We start from the raw sequence: 17,556 nt of genomic DNA, 5'->3' as shown, positions 1-17,556 counted from the left end.
TCTTTCCTTCCTTCCTTCCTCTCTTATCTCCTTCCTTCCTTCCCTCCCTCCCTCCCTTCTCCTTTCCTTCCTTCCTTCCTTCCTCTCTTATCTCCTTCCTTCCCTCCCTCCTCCTTTCCTTCCTTCTCTTTCCTTCCTTCCTTCCTTTCCCTCCCTTCTCTTTCTTTCCTTCCTCTCTTATCTCCTTCCTTCCTTCCCTCCCTCCCTTCTCCTTTCCTTCCTTCCTTCCTTCCTCTCTTATCTCCTTCCTTCCCTCCCTCCTCTCCTTCCTTCTCTTTCCTTCCTTCCTTCCTTTCCCTCCCTTCTCTTTCTTTCCTTCCTCTCTTATCTCCTTCCTTCCTTCCCTCCCTCCCTCCACCTTTCCTTCCTTCCTTCTCTTTCCTTCCCTCCGTCCTCCCTTCCCCTTCTCTGCCTGTCAGAGAGGCCATCAATAATTCAGAGTCCTGGTCTTGCAGGGAGACATTTTGCCACGTGGGCAGCCAGCCTGAAAGCAGAAAAACCTCTGGTGGCCCAGCCCCGAGAACAGCAGCCATGAGTGGCCCCGGAGGAGGAGGAGGAGGGGGGGGGGCTCCTTTGCCTGCCCCCCCCCCCGCAAGAGAGCCTGGAGAGTCCTCAGGGAGGCTGCCCTTCCCCTGCAGTTTCACACACACACTAATATGTCTTTCTTTTTTTAGGTGCTTTTACCTCCTCATTTCAGGGAGACAAAAGCCCCTCAAGCCCCTCAATGGGGGCAGGGAGAGAAGGGGCCTCAAGGGATTTCGCTTGACCTGCAAGCAGTGATTTCAGTTTTGTCTTTTCCAGAGGGTGGAAGCCCCCTTTGGGGCCCATGGGATGTCTCTCTTGGAGGGAGGGACGGGGGGGGGGGCTAAGCCACACCTGGTCCAAAGCAGCAGCAGCAGCAGGAATGACCCTCTGAGGTGACCTGAGCTGGCGTGAGGAGGGGCCGTCTCGGGGGTCTTTCCATGCCTTGTGCCAACTGGGGCTGGGGGGGGGGGTAACTGGCACCCGAGAAGCCCCCTGGGGATGAGTGGGTGGGTGGGTGGGTGGATGGGTGAGTGGACAAAGGAGCCTGAAGGGCCATCCACTCCCTTCCTTGATGGCCAGGCCGTCCTCAGGTCCAGGTGACCCAAACGGAGTTTCTCCTCTGGGCTCGGCCCCTTTGTGATTCGTGAAGCGGGGGAGGAGCTGCCCTGGACAACTGTGCTGGGGAGGCCTGGGGGGGGGGGGTTGGGCTACTTCGAAATAGCTCAACTTCAAAGGCTGAAACTTAAGTGCCACGTTTGCACAAATCAGGGGAGGGTCCTGCTGTCCGTGGGGGAGGGAGGGGTTTCATTTTGGATCTCCCCCACCCCCAAATGGTCAGGGTGACCTCTGCCTGCTTCGCCTGCCAATTGGCTGGAGTCATTTTATTGCTGCCAGTTGTTTAACCAGCTGCCCTCCCTCCGTGGATGGTCCCTGTGGCCCGTGGGGGGGTGTCTCCAGAGACCTGCTGGGCTTGGGTTGCTTCTCTCTCTGGGGTTCCAGGCGTTTGAAGCAGGAGGGGGCGGGGGGGCATGGGCTGAGGATTTCCTGGCCCGCTTGGGACCCCCACTTGCCACCCAGCCCTGCTTGTCAGCTGGGCCCAGGGCAGCACCGGCACCCGGTGGACAGCTCTCCAAATGGGTTGGATCCCTTTGAGGTCCAGGTCTGCGGAATGTCTTTGTGTGGGTCCCTCCCTTGGGGTCACCTGGGTGGGCAACTCAGGGCAAATGTGGAGGTAGGCTCGAGAAATCCCTTCCTCTTCCTCCTCCTCTTTGTGAGAAATAAGAAAATTCAAAAATGAAATACGTAGTAATAAAGGGAGTGGGATCATTTGTTCTATGTAACCTGTTTATATTTCATTGTTAAGCATTTATAACGTGTGTGTGTATGTGGGTATACACACACACACACATACACATATTGTGTGTGTGTATATATGTGTGTGTGTGTGTGTATATATATATATATACACACACACACACACACACAATATACAGTATATATACATATTATGTACAGGACTTGAAATACTGAAATTAGACAATTTACAACATGGCCTCCGAACTCATCTAACCATAGTTCACAAAATCATATACCAAAATGTCCTTCCTCTTAATGACTACTTCACCTTCAACTGCAACAACACATGAGCACACAATAGATTCAAACTAAATTTAAGCCGTTCCAAACTAGACTGCAGAAAATCCGACTTGAGCAATAGAGTGATCAGTGCCTGGAACGCATTGCCTGACTCTGTGGGTTTCTTCCCCAACCCCCAAATCTTCAACCTCAGATTGTCTTCGGTCGACCTCTCCCCCTTTCTAAGAGGTCCGTAAGGGGCGGGCAGGAGCCACCATTGTGCCTACCGTCCCTGTCCTATTCTCTTCTTTTATCATTACTTTCTAGGTTATGCTTATGTAAACTCCTACCTATGCTTGATTGACAAATAAATACCTAAATATATATATACACACATACATAAACACATGCAAATTATATCTGTCCTGCATTATCTCCTGTAAGAAAGGACACCAGAGTACAACCTATCCCCCCATTTCCCTTGCCCGCTCCTTAGCGCCAGGGGGCAGAAAGATGCTTGGTAGACAAAACGTTTGGACCACAGACAGGTACGGAAGGTCCTGGTGATTTAGTATTTTTAGGTGCTGTAACCCCCCCCCCCCCCGAGGGCCTATCCAAGAGGCCCAGAGGGGGAGGGGAGGAACTGTATCTAAAGAGGGTTTTTGAAATCCCAAGGGTGGGGCCTCTGCTGGGATGCCCCCACCGCAGTTTGCTATTATATTCCCTTGTTCCCTTGTAAGGAGGTCTCCTTCCCTCCATCCAATGGTTTGGGTTCCCTCCCATCCCCCCCCTCCCTCCCCCCCCTTTCTAAAATCTGGAGTTTCATTTCCTCCTTTGCCAGTCAGGGCCTGGGCTGATAAGAGGCCGGATGGCGTGGCCTCCCTCTGCGGTCTTTGGGCCTCTGCCTTCTTGAGTTGGGCCGCCTCCCTTTGTAGGAAAAGGGGTGTGTGTGTGTATGTGTGTGTGTGTGTGTGTGTGTAGGGGGTGTCACTGGTGGTGTCTCTGCTCCTGGCCCTGAAGGTGGGCACAATCCTCCCTCCGCCCCTCCTGCGCTTTGAAGGCTGGTGACCGGCTGCCAGTGGCTGAAATATCCCCTCTTCAGTCCTGCCTGCTTTGTGCAGCCCAGAGTTGTGGTGATGCCTTTGGCCGCATCAAAGCCACTTCGAACAGCTGGGACAGGAAGCCCGGCCGAGGGCTGAGGGTGCCGCTCCCAGCTTTGCTGCTGGCAAAGAGTCCGTCTCCTCGGTCCTGGTTGGCTCAGGGACCCGCCTTTTGCTGCAGGGCCCCACAGAGCGAGGAGGGAAACAAAGCCACTCTCTTGGACAACTTGGCCACCAGAAACAGGTGCCGTGGGACGGCAGGAAGGAGCTTTTCCGAAGCCGAAAGCTTCCCTGGCATCGCCCCCTCAGCTACCGTCTCCGCCTGGGTGGGCCAAAGCCACGGGGTGGGGTAGGGGCAGGAAGGCTTTGGGCAGCCTCTCTGGGGCCGCCAGGGAGGCCCAGGTGTGGGGCCCCATCGCCAGACTATTCCGGGGGAGCTTTGGCCTCCTGCTTGGCCCCTGACGGGCAGCCAGCGGGTTGGGCCCCTTGGCATCGGGCTTCTTGGAAGGCTGGACCGCTCGGTGCCTTGAGCCGCCCTCTCCCCTCTGGCTTCTCTGCTCCTGGGCGATTCCTTCCGCTTACTTTCTGGGTGGGGGGGGGGGATTAGTCCGCCTCCTCCTGCCTCCTCTGTGTGAAGAGAGAGGCTTGACCACTGCCACCTGGTGGCCGAGTCTCCAAATTGCAGACCGGAAGAGGTGACTGGAAGAGCTCAGGCCACGCCAGCCCGATTTGCACCCACCTGGGGTGTGTTTATGTGGGGGGGGGGGCAATGTTTTGGGGGCCCTGTCCAAACAGGCACTGCGAGGCCTCCTTGGGGGAAAGAAGCCACCTTTTGTAGCCCAGAGAAAGTTAACTAATGAGGCTAATTAATTTGCAGGGAGGGAGGCTGGGCGTTTGGGGGTTGCCCTCTAAGGAAGGGGGTCCGTGTGGGTCTGGTCCCAAGAGTGAGAAGATTCCCTGCCCTTTGACCTGCAGGGCTGTGTCCCCGGCACCTGGACTGCACCCTTCAGCGACGGCAGGAGTGTCCCCCAGGGTCCCACGCCTGCGGCCGCTGCCTGCCCCAGTTCGTAGAGGACGGAGAGGGAAGATGCGTGGCCGGGGCAGCAGCCCCCAAAGGTGAGAGGGAGGGGAGGGGCCTCTGGGGCTGGGGCCTGGTGAGTGGGGGGCTGTATCTGAATGGTCCGTGAGGTCCGTGAGGGGTCTCCTCAGCCAGGGGGTGGTGGGTGGGCTCCCAGGAACGGGAGTCTTAGGGAGAGAGAGAACTAAACTAGGGAGGTCTGAGGCCTCCATTCCGGCATCTTCTGAAAGGGTCAGTTTGGGGATTTTCCCTTGTTTTTGCCGACGCCCCCCCCCCTCCAGGGCAAAGCTCTCTGGTGCCCAGCCTGGAAGAAGAGATTGACTTGCTGTCGGACGTGCTCTCCAAGCAGGGGAGGGGGCCTCTGCCCCTCGGCCAGGAAGGTAGGGCTGCTGCCCCGGGCCCAGAAGAGCAGGAGGTGGGGGCGTCCTTCATTCTGCAGGGGGGGAGGGGCATCTCCCCTTCCTCCTCCTGTCTGTGCCAACCGGCCCTTCTTCCTCGCCCAGGGAGCCCACTGCACCCTGGCCCCCACTCCAGGAATGGGGCGTCGAAGGCAGAGTCTTCGCAGAGTGGCCGGCGGGGATGGCCAGACGCATCTCACCCCATCACCAAGCCGGTCCACCGCCCCCCAGTGGAGTCCACCCGCATCTCTTCCAACGATGCCCTCGTCCTTGGTAAGCCTCTGCCCAGACCTCAAGGTGCTAGTCCTCAGCTCTACGATGGCTGGGGAAGGCCGTCTGTGGCAAGCCCATCTTCAGGGGCAATCCGTCTTTAGGGGCAGGGCAGCTGCAAGGGGGCCTGGGCTGGGGGTCTCCAAGTCTCTGTCCTCCACGCCAGGCTTGATTGTCGTCTGCACGGCGGCTGGGGTTGCGGCGCTGGTGGTGGCCATGGTCTGCTGGTGCAGGTGAGACCAAAGGTTTCGGTAAGGGGGGCTCTGCCCGGTTGCTGGGTGGGCGTGGCCCTGTTGGGCGTGGCCTAGGTGGCCTCCTGTACCATGGCGGAGGGGCCTCGGAGGCCCATTTTTCACCCTGGGATTTGAGGGGGGGGTGTCTCCGAACTGCAGAGAGTCTCAGCCAGAGGTTTCTGCCTGTGACCCCCTAGCAGCCCACCCCTGGGTGAGTTCTCTGGGGCAGAGGAGGGGGCAGAGGGCGGGGGGCTTGAGATCTGCCCAGGAGTCCTTCTGTGCATCCTCCCGATGGAACCTCCATGGCAGCCGCAGCATATGAGAGGCGGGTGCTTGTGGGTCAGAAGGCTTTGGGGGCAGCTCTGCCCGCTCCTGTGCTGCTCCCCTCACGGAGGTCCTTCTCTCCCCCCCCCCAGGCTGCAGAAGGAGATCCAGCTTGCCCAGAAAGTGGATTATCCAGCCAATAAGCTGCCCCAACTCCCCTCCTATGACAAGCTCTCTGTAAGTGCCCTGTGTGGCCCTCGGCATGGGTGGTGCCCAGTCCTTTTGGCCAGCGCTGGCTCTTCGGAGTGGCTTTGGGCCAGGCTTCTTGGTCAGCCTCGCTCCGCCCCTCGGCCTCTGTGCCCCATTGGCAGCCAGGCCAGGCCCTCCCCCCCGGGTACAAAAGGTGCCAGCTGCTTTGAGGGCGCCGTGTTGGTGATGCCTGCTCTGCTGGTGTGGCATAGTTGTGATCACAGTGTTTGTAGTGATCGTGTCTGTTTTCCAAAATTGTGCGGCTGTTATCGTGTGTCATGTGAGATGTTGGAGATGTTTGCCTACTTTTGTTCCGAATATTCCTTAGCAGAACGGTTTCTGGTTTGAGTTCTACTGTCTGCTTGGTTACTTTTTGCATTGTGATTTTCAAGCAAGTCCATCACATGTGACGCTAGGTGCCTATTTCTTCTCCTCCTTCCTCCTCTTTCCTTCCAGCCTGGCGATCAGAAGCTGGCACAGAGCGCCCAGATGTACCACTACCAGCACCAGAAGCAGCAGATGCTCTCCATGGAGAAGTGCGTCCTTCCTTGCGGGGACGGGGGTTGGGACCCTCTGCCCTCTCCCTGGTTTCTCCTTGGCCCCAGCTGTGAATTGGGCTCGGAAGCCGGGTGGTAAGCCAGGGGCTCCTTTGCACAAGGCTGGCACCCCCGCTTGGGGGGTCTCCGCTTGGTTGGGGCCCCGAGGCTGCTTGTCAGGATGGCAGCCTTGAAAAGAGTTGCGTAGGGTAGGAACCCCTGGAGGAAAGAAACCACTGGCAGCCAGATGTGGAGGAGGCCACCAGCTGGTAGGGACTTGACAGCCAAGCAGAGGCCCATTCACCCCCTTTATTCTTGGGACCCCCCCTGAATGAGCTCTGGTCCGCCATGGGGAGGGCTGGGTGTCCAGGAACCCCACAGAAAAGGCTTTGGGCTGAGACGCTCACAGTTCTGCCCTCCGCGTTGAAGCCAGAGGGCTTGGGGCCCAAATCCCGGCTGCTGTGGAGGTTGGCTTGGCATGGGTTGGGCTGCCGGGGGGGCCAGGGAGGCAGGGCATCTCACGGCATTGGGCTCTTGTCCCTCTCTGGACCGCTGTAGGCATAAGGAGGAAGCCAAAGCCCCCGAATCCTTCTCCTCGGACGAAGAGAACGAAGATGGAGACTTCACGGTCTACGAGTGTCCCGGCCTGGCCCCGGTAGGTGTCTCTCCGGGGGCGCTCAGGGCCTCCCCCTCCCCCCGCTGCCTTGCCCTGTTTCTGAAGGACCCTCGGGGGTGGATCTAGCTCTGGAGCAGGTCAGAGAGGTGGGGAGGGCAGCGGCTTCCAGGGAATTCGTTTCTGGTTCCCTCGGGCTGTGGGGCTGCCGCGCAGGGCCCCCCAAATGCCCAGAGTGCCGTGCCGTGCCCCTCCCTGCCCTGGGCCGGGCAGTGCAATTCCACTCCTCCTGGCGGTGAAACATGTGACGGTTGCGTCTCTCTCGTTCTTCTGGCCGCTGCAGACTGGAGAGATGGAAGTGAAGAACCCCCTTTTTGACGACTCCACCCTGCCCCCAAAGCCGCACCCCTGACCGGGAACTGTGGACTGCGTGCAAGACCTGCCCGAGGGGCCCCCGCCCGACCAACGACTCCCCTCCGCAAATTCTTGGCTGAAATAAATCCGCCTTCTGGCAACTCGCTTCTGCTCGGCTTCGCGTCCCCCCCCCCCTGCACCTTCTTCTGCCTGGCTCCCGGATGTCGGCAAAGAGGCTTTGTGGAGTGTCTGGACTCGGGATGGAGGAGAAACCCCCCCCCCCTGAAGGCCTGGCTTGCCCCCTCCTGCCCCCACAATCCCTGCCAGCATTGTAGAAATCAGGATTTTCCATGGGGGGGGGGGCTTCCCTTTCCTCTTTCCTTGTTTTGCAGCCCCCGAAGCTAAACTAATGGGGCTCCAAGAGAGAGGACAGGCCTCGGACAGGCCTGGGGAAAGCGGTCCATGGGCCCCTTCCACAGGTGGGAACCGTGCGCCTCCCAGGTGTAGCAAGTCCTGGTCCATTTCACACCATCTTCAGCTTCACTGTCTCAAAGGAACATGGAATTGGAAGCCTCTGTGGGCGGAAGTTTGGTCCTCAGAATTCCAAGGGAAGGTGGACCTGCAGAGTGACCAGTCCGAAGAGGGGGGCTTCCCCCATTGGGACCCCTTAGCTCTCCCTGGCTGTGCTCACTCCTGCCAGGGTGGTGCCCCTTCCTGGCCCTGGCCTGACCCAGTGGGCATTTGCCAGGTGACTGAGCAAGAGTTGGGTGGGCACTGAGCCAAATCTGGAGAGGTGATTGGTTTCCTTCATGCCAAGTTCATAAGGTTTCCAAAGTATTTCAGGATTAAACGGGACGGGTGTTTTGAGGGAAGGAGGAGACTGTTGGTCACTCCTTGTGTTGGCTGCTCTCAGAAGATGTTCCAAGCACTTGATCCCCCCTCCCCCTGAATTGTGGGCGTGAGGAGGTGTTGGAGAGGGCAAATTGTGTTAGGCCAATGCAAAGATATTCGTGAACCACCTGGGCAGCTGTAGCCTATTTCTCCTGGCCTCCGCTGTGAGGTCTAGAAGCCTGATGGAAAACCATGCAAGGAAAACACGGCTCCCTGCTCAGGTGCGTTTGTTTACGCAACTGGACTGTGGGCTTGCAATACAACTCACAAGCCACTCTGGAAGTCGGCCCCTCGCGAGGGAGGGAGAGTTTGCAGGGCTGAGGGCAGATATTGTATCTTATTTTGGAGAGGTTGGTCAAAGGGCTCAAGAAACCCCGTTTGGGGGGTATTAGAGTTGCATCAGGAGCCCCCCCCCACGAGTCTTTGCAAAGGTGCCCCCTTCCTCCCCCCCCAGGGCCTCCAGAGGGTTTCCTTGGGCCTGAATTAAAGGGCTTGAAGCTGCAGCCAGAGCCCCCCCCCCCCCCGACTGGGACCCCCTACCTGAATCAGAGGAGTCTTGGGGGGGGACTTCTTTGGCTCAGACCCACTTTTAAGGCAGGGGAGGAGGGCGGAGAGTCTCAGGGCTGCTTCCAGGGCAGCTTTGGGGGGTGGGGGAGGAGACCCCCTCTGCGTCCACGTTTTTGAGTTTGCACAGCACTTTTCCACTGATCCCGCTGAGTAGTTTACTCCCAGAGAGGAAACAAGGGAGAGAGACCCAAACCCGGAGCAGCTCTCGGCTCCTCTGCCGCCTGTGTCCGTACATGGCTGATGCGGAGGGTGGGAGGGAGCGGAGAGGGTTTCTGGGACCCCAGAAGCAATGGGGGGGAGGAGAGAGTGCCACACAGGGATCGTTTATTTTTTCTTTCTTCTTTTGTTGATTTTGTTTCCAGACCTGTATGGATTGTATTTAATACATTTTATTAAACGACCAATTCTCGAGCTCGATCTTTGGTGCTTCTTTGCTTGGGTTTTAAGTGAGCCGTTTCCTTTCCTGGATGGAGGGAAGGGATCTACACCTCAGGGGATCAGGTCTCTCCAGGCAGACTCTGTCCCTGGGGGCCCCACAGCCACCTTGGTTCCCCCACTTATTCCGTGCCTGGAGAATATCTGGGAAGCAGTTAGAGAAAGGCCCTGCGGTGTTTTAATATTGGTTTGCAGCATGGGGAGAGTTCGTTCCAGGGAGGTCATCTGAAGGCCGAGGTTTGGGGAAGGCAGGCGGGCTCATCCTCCACGATGGCTCCAACCCAGTGAATGGGGTTAAAATGATTTAAAATAATTGAACAGCTGGTGGTTCTTTCCCCTGCTGATTCCTCTCCAGCAACCAGTTCACCCAACTGCTCCGAAAGTGAGCCACGGGTTCTCCAAAGGGGTCTCAGCTGCTCCAACCCCATCCAGGCCTGCAAGGTGGAGGAGACCAGTGCTGTGGCCAGCGGTCACTCTGCCTCCGGGGTGCCCATTAGGCCAGGCCAACTGGCTCCCTGGCTCAGCCCTCCTGCTTCAGACTGGGACGAGTGGCTGCAGCCAACTCACGGGGGCTCATTGGCCACAGCAGCACTGGTCTCCATTTCCATCTCGCTGCTGGACAGCTGCTCCCGGCCAACTCGCCACAGCCAATTTAGCCATTCTATTTCCTTATTTAAAATACATTAAAGAATATTTAAATTTGTGCCATTCCCACTTCATACTGTCCCCTCCTTGGCCTCCTTTGCCCAATGATTCTGCCCAGCCGTTTCTCTGGTACCAGTTTGACCCTTCAGGGGAGGCCCCTGGCTTTCTCTGTGGCGGGTTTGTTTCGCCCGGCACCGCACGCGCATTGCACAAGAGCAAGGAATAAAAGCCACGAACAAAATGGGGACTGCAGGCACAGCGCCGGAAACTCGGCTTCTGCACATGTGCAGAAGAAAAATGAACCCAGGGAAAAATGCCCCCCCCCCCACACACACAATTTTTTAAAAAAAATTCCCCCAAAATTCAAAAGAAAATATGGTGGCGCCTGTGGACCAGCACTGACCGCACCGTTTCCTTGACATCAGTGTGATGTCACCAGTGGGCTGCAACCCATTTGGGTGACCCTGGAGGAGCCCCCCCTCTGTAACGCTTGCCCCCCGCAGAGAGTTTTCCTGTGGCGAGGCGGCCGTGGCGAGCTCCACAACAAACAAAACGTTTGAAAGTAATTGTTACTCCACTGTGCTCATGCGGTTCCTTCCCAAGCATATTTAAGTGATATTGAAGTAGCCAAAATATCTTTGCAATCCCCAAGGCACCTGCCAATCACTGAGACCCCCCAATGCTTGGAAACTGACAGTTGAAAAACTTGACCCTCCTTAGACTCCCCAAGAGAGTTGGCTGGGGCAAATGGTCATAGACCCCCCCCCCTATTTGACTGCTGCTTGCCCACCAACAGGCCAAAGTCGAGGCATACACACACACACCCCGAGGGTGGCCAGAGGGTGGGTGACTCTCTGCTCCCAACTTGGTGCTGTAACCATTGCACCCGCTGGCCCCATTCTCAAGATATTGCGCAAGGGATAATCCCACCCTGTCTTTGCAAGTCAATTGCACTCTGCACATACTTGGAGGAATATAATTTACTAGTGAGGAGGGGGTTCTTTTCTTAAATAGGAAAAGAATATTGAAGAAATCCAATTAAACCGAAAGAAGCCGTTCAAGTGAGGACTGGGGCGGTGCTCGCTCGGTGCTGATGAAAGAAAGAGATTTTGACCCTGTGAGGTTGGAAGATTCAAGAGGGAGGGAGGGAGGGGGGAGAGAGGGGGGGCAGAATGTTGCGTGGGGATTCTCTCCCCATCCCCCCATCCCAGCCCTGCAAAGTAGGTCACTGCAAGATTAGGATTAGCAGAGCACTTTCATACTGGGGGGGTGGAGGGTGGGGTAGGTATGGGAGGGAAAGTTGGGGAAATTAAAAATGGGTCTATCTCGGGGGGGGGGGCGCTTCCAACTTGGCACCAGGTTCACTCCAGTGGTTTTGGTAGAATTAACTGGGATCAACTCCGTAGGGATCCAGAGGGGCCGCTAGGGGGAGCTGATGGCCACAGGAGGCTGCCACCAGATGGGCTCTGTGCCAAGAAAGGCACCAGATTCCACCAGAGGATGATAAGCAACCTTCACGGGGCGTGTGGGGAGCCCCTGGGACTTGGGGGGCTGGGGGTGGGGCTGAGATCCAGCCTGGGGCAGCCACCTTGCTCGGGAGAAGGCTGCGGCTGAAGTCAAGGCCTTTGCCTGCCAAGGGTGCCCAGAGGATGGGTGTAACTGCTGGCGCTGCAACCCCTGCACCCACTGGCCCCTTGCTCAAGGCACGGAGGGGCACGGAGGTTTCTGGCTTCCTTCCCTGCCATATCCACTTGGGTCCACAGGAAAGGGTTTACGGTCGGGCCGATCTTTCACGCCTCTCTCTCTGCCGCTGGGACGGCCACCTTCTCAGCCGCCACCTCCCCGTGGGGCAATCCGGGTGGGTTCAACTACAAATCCCATCACTCCTCGCAGACTGGGTGTTGCTGGGGGACAGACCTTGCTGGGGGGGAGCAGAGAAGAAGCGGAGCCCTTGAGCAACCCAAGAAGGGAGGGAGGAAGTGGAAGAGCGAGAACGAAAGAATTGGAATTGGGTTTTGGGTGCTGCTGTGGATGCAGGGCCTCTTACTCCGGGGCCAGAGACGGGCAGCCCTGGTGCAGGGCCTGGCTATCCCGGGGATGCTGCTAGTCATCCCAGTACCAGCGCTTGAGGTCCGGGTAGACTTTATCCGGGGGCAAGTGGGGGTACTTCTGGCAGATGGAGCAGAACCGTTCCTGCCAGTCGTCGTGGAGTCTGACCGCGTAGTTCCGCTTCCAGGCAAAGAAGCTCCAGTAGTGGCTTTCATTCATGGTGGTCAAGAAATTGGCCAGGTCCTTGGCTGAGCTGAAGTCATCCACGTGGATAAAGGCGTCGCCAGGGATGAATTGCTGGTAGTTGGCGCGGGAGGGGCCCAGGACGATGGGCACGGAACCGGCGAGGAAGGCGTTCCTCCACAGCTTCTCCGTGATGTAGTCCCGGTGGATGGAGTTCTCGAAGGCCAGGTAGAACCTGTACTTGGAGATGGTGGGCAGCAAACAGTCTGAGCACAGCTGCTTCCCGGCGGCCTTCCCGAAGACGTCGATTTTGAGGTGCCTGGACAGGCCCAGATACACCGCTGCCCTGGCTTGGGATTTATGATAGTTGCTGACCACCCAGGACACTAAGCCTGTTTTCTCCGGGATTTCCACCACGTCTGACGAGTGAGGCACCAGCTCCCCATAGGGGAAGAAGAGGTCCGCGTCTCGCCTGTAGGAGAGGACCCAGTTCCATTCCTTCCCTATCCAGCCGCCCAGGGCCTTGGTGTGGCTTGGAGACTCCAGGGAGGCCCAAACCCACTTCTGCCCAGGGTGGGCCTTGGACAGCATGTGGCACCCTCTTTCATGCCAGAGTTCCCTGTGATGGAACACCACCACGTCCGCTTGGCTGAACAGCTGGCGTTTTGTGGTCAGTTGGCAGCCCGTGATGCCATAGAGCCTGGAGCAGACATCGCCGGTCAGGAATCTGGCTTTCCCGAAGGGCCAGTTCCAGACCAGGAGGGTCAAGGAGTTGTTCTGCTTTGGAAGGCTTGGAGGGCTATTGGACACCTTGAAGAGAAGCGGGCCATTCCAGAGCAGGACAATGCCGAAGAGAGACGCACCTGCCCAGATCTTTGCCACACGGGCCATCAGGTGGAGAGGGGACCAGAAAGTGACACAACCGCGGCTTTGTGTTCGGAGCCGTCTTGTGGAACGGCCGTTGCTCAGCCCTCTTCCTTCCTCAGTCCCAACTGTTCCCAGAGCTGCAAAGAAAGGCAGGCGAGGTTAGGGTGCTGACGGGATGGCGAAATCTCCCCTATTGCTGGGAGGTCTCTCCTTCCGGCCAGTCTTTGGCCCAAGGAGGCTGGGCATCTACGAAGCCAGGCAGAGGAAGCTGCCGAGATCGGTGGGGCCTTGGGGGTTGTCAGGGTTGGAAGGGAGGGAGGAGACTGCAGAACCCTCCGGCTTTAGCAGTGATGCTTCGGTGTTACTGCACACCAACTAGGTCACTGTGGGGTGTGCAGCCTGCTGTGCCTTTGGAAAATATGGAGCATTGTGGTGCGTGTAATATTTCATAAGCTATACTTCTGTCTTGCATTTGGCTGCAAGCGAACCGAATCCCCCTCTCTCTCTCTCCCCCCCTACCCGCTCTGCTGCCCCGTTTCCCAACACTCAAGATGAGATAAAGACAATCTCTGTGAACCGGCGAAAAGAGGGGAGGGGGTGTCTGGGGGGCATGAAAGCGGTCCAAGCAGGGAGAACAAGGAAGAGACCCATCCCCCCTCCAAGCTCCAGAGAAAATCTCAGTTCTTTTTTTCCTACAATCTTCCCATTATCTATCATCCAAACCAACATTAAAATCTGGCTGAGTTAATATCCACATGATCTGGGTTAGAAAACGCAGTGATTTTTTAAAAACCTAACTCTGGTATTGGGTGGGTGTTGGATCTGAGCTGCTTTCACTTCTCACTCAGGAAGTTAATAGAGAGAGAAAATCACAGAACCCTAAAGCAGAAGTTTCAGGCTATCGGTGGAGTGGGGAGTGGGGAGTGGGGCTTTAAAGTTTTCTCTTCTGGAAAAAGAGTTTGCCAGCTATCTGAACTCTCATTAGCAAGACACCTGACAGATAGTCATACTAATTGTGCAGACTCTGGCTGCTTTAATCTTTATTTTGTTTAATTCGTCAAGCAGGTATAAGATATAACAGATATAACATGACTGTGAATACATGACATAGGGACAAATAAAGGGGAACATTGGGACAGGGAGGGGAGGCACAATGGTGCGCTTATGCGCGCCCCCTACAGATACAAGGAGGTTCTGCTACGGTGGCTGGGAGCTTTTTAAAGACGCAGGCACACAGAGCACCAGGGCCCATGGATAGTTTTAGGTTGCGTAGTACCTTTTCAAAGGCATCTTCTGTGAAATCAACACATAGTGGATCATTGTAATTAGTTGTGGTACAATTGGGCTATTAATGGCACGTAGAGTTTGATGATTCCTTTGACTTTGTGCAAAACAATCTTATAAGGGTCTCTGGCAGTGTTGCAGCCAGTGAACAGAGTTTGCCAATCAAGGGGGAGAGGTCTTCCGTTATGAGGCCATAGTCGGCTTTTCTAAAGTTTTACTTTGGGATTCCATCGTTATGGTTGTCTTTGTAAGGACATATATTGAGACAAAGGTCAATCATGCTGTGGGCACTGTCGATGAGGGTTTCCTATTTTCATTGGCATCCCCCTCCCCACACGTTCTACTTTTGGCTTAAACAGTTATAGCTTTGCTTGCTGTGCACTTCTATCTAAATGCAGCACAAAGACAGCAGATGCGCAGGGGTCAAATTGAACAATGTAATAATCAGTTTAAGGCACCAGCCTGCCTCAATTTAACTGGCATCAAATCCTGCACTGAAAAGAGAAACATTTAGATTCATAAATATCTGGTGGGGGGGAACCAAATGTTTTGAGGATCTTTAAAATACCAGAAAATCTAAGAAAAGTTTCCGCGCATGGGGGGGGGGAGTTCGGAAGCCAGACTTGAGATGTTTGAAGGCTGCGCTGGTCCTTCTAGCCCCAACAATCGCTGTGCAAGGGACGGAGGGTTCTGCCCAAAGTGGCCGAGACTGGCGGCTCCCTTGTAGAACAAGAACAGGAGGGAGGGGCTGTTTCAAGCATCTGGGGGATCAAATTTATTCCAATCCAGTTTCATTTGCTGCTTTTAAAAAATGCTTCAGTGGTTTCATTTGAACCGCCCCAGCGTAGCCGTCAGTCAGGGGCAGCAGGGTCTCTGCTCAGGGCTTGTCTTTCTGTGGTTTCTCCTAATGTGGTGGGGAGAGCAAGGGGCCAGGTCCTCCAAGCCAAGAGGGTGAGGAAGAGGAGAGCCAATGTGAACTTTGCAAGTGGGCCGAGCAAGCTTTCCCCAGACTGCAGGGCTGGTGCCAATCAAACCCAGCTATGATTAGGGATCAGATCTTAGCCAGGAGCCTGGAAAGCATCTGCACTGGGACTTCCCTCAAGTTGCCTGAAGTCTTGCGATACTATCTACCCCAACATCTCTACATTTGTGTTTTTCTGCTGCTGATGCAAAACCGATGCCAACCCACCACCACATTTGTGTTTGCCACCGGCTCCTCCCGACACCAAGCGGCTCCTCTCGGTGCCTCAAAAACCCAAAGAAACACCAAGAAAAGCATCTCAGCAGTAAATCTCATCAAGTCCGCCACCACCCTTGGGGGGTCTCCCTCTCCCTCTCTGGGGCAGAACCCTTCAAACCCTTTGGAGCGCACATGGCTGCAAAGGGAGCAGGGGGCTGCTCCAGAATCAAGGTTGGAATATGGGAGGGGGGGGCATGAGAATTAAATGGTGGGTCTGCATCCCTGGATTCAGATGCCTGCAGTTCTTCATCCCCCCCCCCCCCCGACACAAGATGTGGATCTCCAAGGAGAGATTAAACCAAAACAGGAAATGATGGCAGGGATTCAAAACGAGCTTGGTTAATAAGAAGAAAATGTGATGCAAGCAAATGGCACAGAGACCGCGGCAGGAACAAGAGAGACTGAAGAAATCTGAGTAAAGTTTAGTAATCTTATGAGTTGGTCAGAACTGGGCTGTCAGAGGGAAAGACCAGCACTGAATGGAGATTGTTTGACACAGCTCTGCTGTTCATAGCTAATGGCATCAAGTTTAGTATCATGAAATGTGCTTGTATCTGGGTGTGCACAGATTTATGGCATCCACCTATATTTCGTTCTGTTTCTTTCCCCTATGGGACGGTGCCCGTTTGTGTATGGCTCATTTATTCCTAATGAAAGTCCGTTTTGTTAACTTTCCCCAGCTCCTCAGATGGTTCGCTCGGGACATTTCGTGGGCAGTAGGTGATGTAGCTGCTTCTACTAATTCTGAAAGTGCCCCGAGTTTAAGAAAGCTGAGCTTTCACATCCTTCCAGAAATCACGGTTCTTCTTCTAACTGGCACATTAAACAAACTATTTTCATTAAACATATTTCAGGAAATAAAATGAGAAAATAACAAAGAGTTTTCATCAATGGTGGACAACGAACAGTACAGCCTTGTTGAAAGGCAGACTAAAAACTGCAATATGGGGTTAGCCTTGAAACAGTGAAAACCAATTTAATTTTGATCTTAATTTTAAAACGCTTGGATTGAGATAAATTTACTCGTGTCTGTGCCCAGATACAGGGGTTTTGTTTTTAATATATATATATATATATAGAGAGAGAGAGAGAGCCCTTCCAAAATTTAAATATGAAACTGCTACTACTTCAGCTAAAACATCTTGAAAAACACTGACTCTATCCTTATAAGGTCTGTTTTGGGGGCAGGTGGCATCAGCAGGTGGCAAAGAGCTGTGGGGGGAGAATTTTGGCCGGGAGGGTTAGTGGGGAGATAAAAAGGTGGAGGAAACACAATGGAAGTTCTTTCCTTGTTCTTAATGGAAGGCTTTCGTTTGGTTTCAATACTCATCTTCATCTATAAGCTTTCTTTCATCAACTTGAGTAGAGCTGCCCACGCATTGCTGGGGGTCAGGTGGCATGGAAGTTTAGTAACTATATTTTATTCATCATAAATCAGGGCCCTTTTAAACTCCCCTCCAAATGGCCTGGATTAATTAATTGATCAAAAACGAGCATGAACGTAGGCTGCGACCGGACAGAGAGAGAAATGGTCACTCTAAATAACCCCCAGTAACTGTCGTCTAAAGCACACTTTGTCCCGTCCTGCCTTCGCCCGGGGCCCCTGGCATTGCCCACCGCAAGTGGCACCGAGGAACTTACCCGCTGCCGCCCTGGGGAGCTCTTGCCTTGAAAGGTCGGTCTGAGCGGAGGAGGCGGAAGGCAAGGGTTGGCGCTTGTGGTCGGCCCTGCTTCTCCAAAGGAAGGAAGACGCCCATGGCGCTGCTTTTCACACCTTGGCCACACTCAGACAGCTGTGCTGCGGGGAGCTTCTCCCTCTTGCCCCCAAACCACATCTGGCACAGCTGCCTGGAGGCTGAGCCAGGCTGGGAGGGAGGAGGCAGCAGAGGTCCCTGGGCTGAACAAAAGCGGCGTTTCTCTTGCGTAACTCCCTGCCACCAGAACTGGCACAAGCAGCCGCCTAGCTTGGCCCTGGAAGGAGAGCCAAAGGGGAACTGAGCCTTGGTGGCCCAGCTCAGTGCCAACGGCACCCACCACCCGGCACACCGAGGCCACCAAGGGTTTGGGGCTGATGTGGCTCAGTGGTTAGAGGGCAGCACTGCAGGCTCCTTCAGCCAACTGAATAGCTGTAGTTCAGCAGTTCAAATCTCCCCCCTGGCTGACTCGGCCTTCCCTCCTTCCGAGGGGGGCCAAATGAAGA

General features: G+C 55.4%; 2 protein-coding genes across 2 annotated transcripts; one reads left to right on the top strand and one right to left on the bottom strand.

Moving 5' to 3' along the window:
* Window positions 1–1,602: 1,602 nt before the first annotated feature.
* LOC139156140 (neural proliferation differentiation and control protein 1-like) lies at window positions 1,603–9,068 on the top strand (the record flags this gene model as incomplete). Its single annotated transcript, XM_070731443.1, has 12 exons — window positions 1,603–1,756; window positions 2,597–2,648; window positions 3,222–3,549; window positions 3,886–3,944; window positions 4,176–4,316; window positions 4,560–4,658; window positions 4,782–4,949; window positions 5,113–5,179; window positions 5,596–5,680; window positions 6,149–6,324; window positions 6,787–6,883; window positions 7,185–9,068. Coding segments are annotated over 12 exons (1,495 nt in total), but the record flags the coding sequence as incomplete, so codon positions are not given.
* A 1,632-nt stretch (window positions 9,069–10,700) lies between these two features.
* LOC139156138 (alpha-(1,3)-fucosyltransferase 7-like) lies at window positions 10,701–17,192 on the bottom strand. Its single transcript, XM_070731441.1, has 2 exons — window positions 16,998–17,192; window positions 10,701–12,969 (listed from the first exon to the last, which is right to left on the bottom strand). Exon 2 carries the CDS (start codon window positions 12,854–12,856, stop codon window positions 11,837–11,839), a length of 1,020 nt encoding a protein of 339 aa, XP_070587542.1. The 5' UTR covers window positions 12,857–12,969; window positions 16,998–17,192; the 3' UTR covers window positions 10,701–11,836.
* Between the last annotated feature and the right edge of the window lie 364 nt (window positions 17,193–17,556).

This window comes from Erythrolamprus reginae, unplaced genomic scaffold (genome assembly GCF_031021105.1).
Source record: "Erythrolamprus reginae isolate rEryReg1 unplaced genomic scaffold, rEryReg1.hap1 scaffold_327, whole genome shotgun sequence".
Lineage (NCBI taxonomy): Eukaryota > Metazoa > Chordata > Lepidosauria > Squamata > Dipsadidae > Erythrolamprus > Erythrolamprus reginae.
Note: the sequence above shows the minus strand (reverse complement) of the source record. Positions and strands in the feature narration are given on the sequence as shown.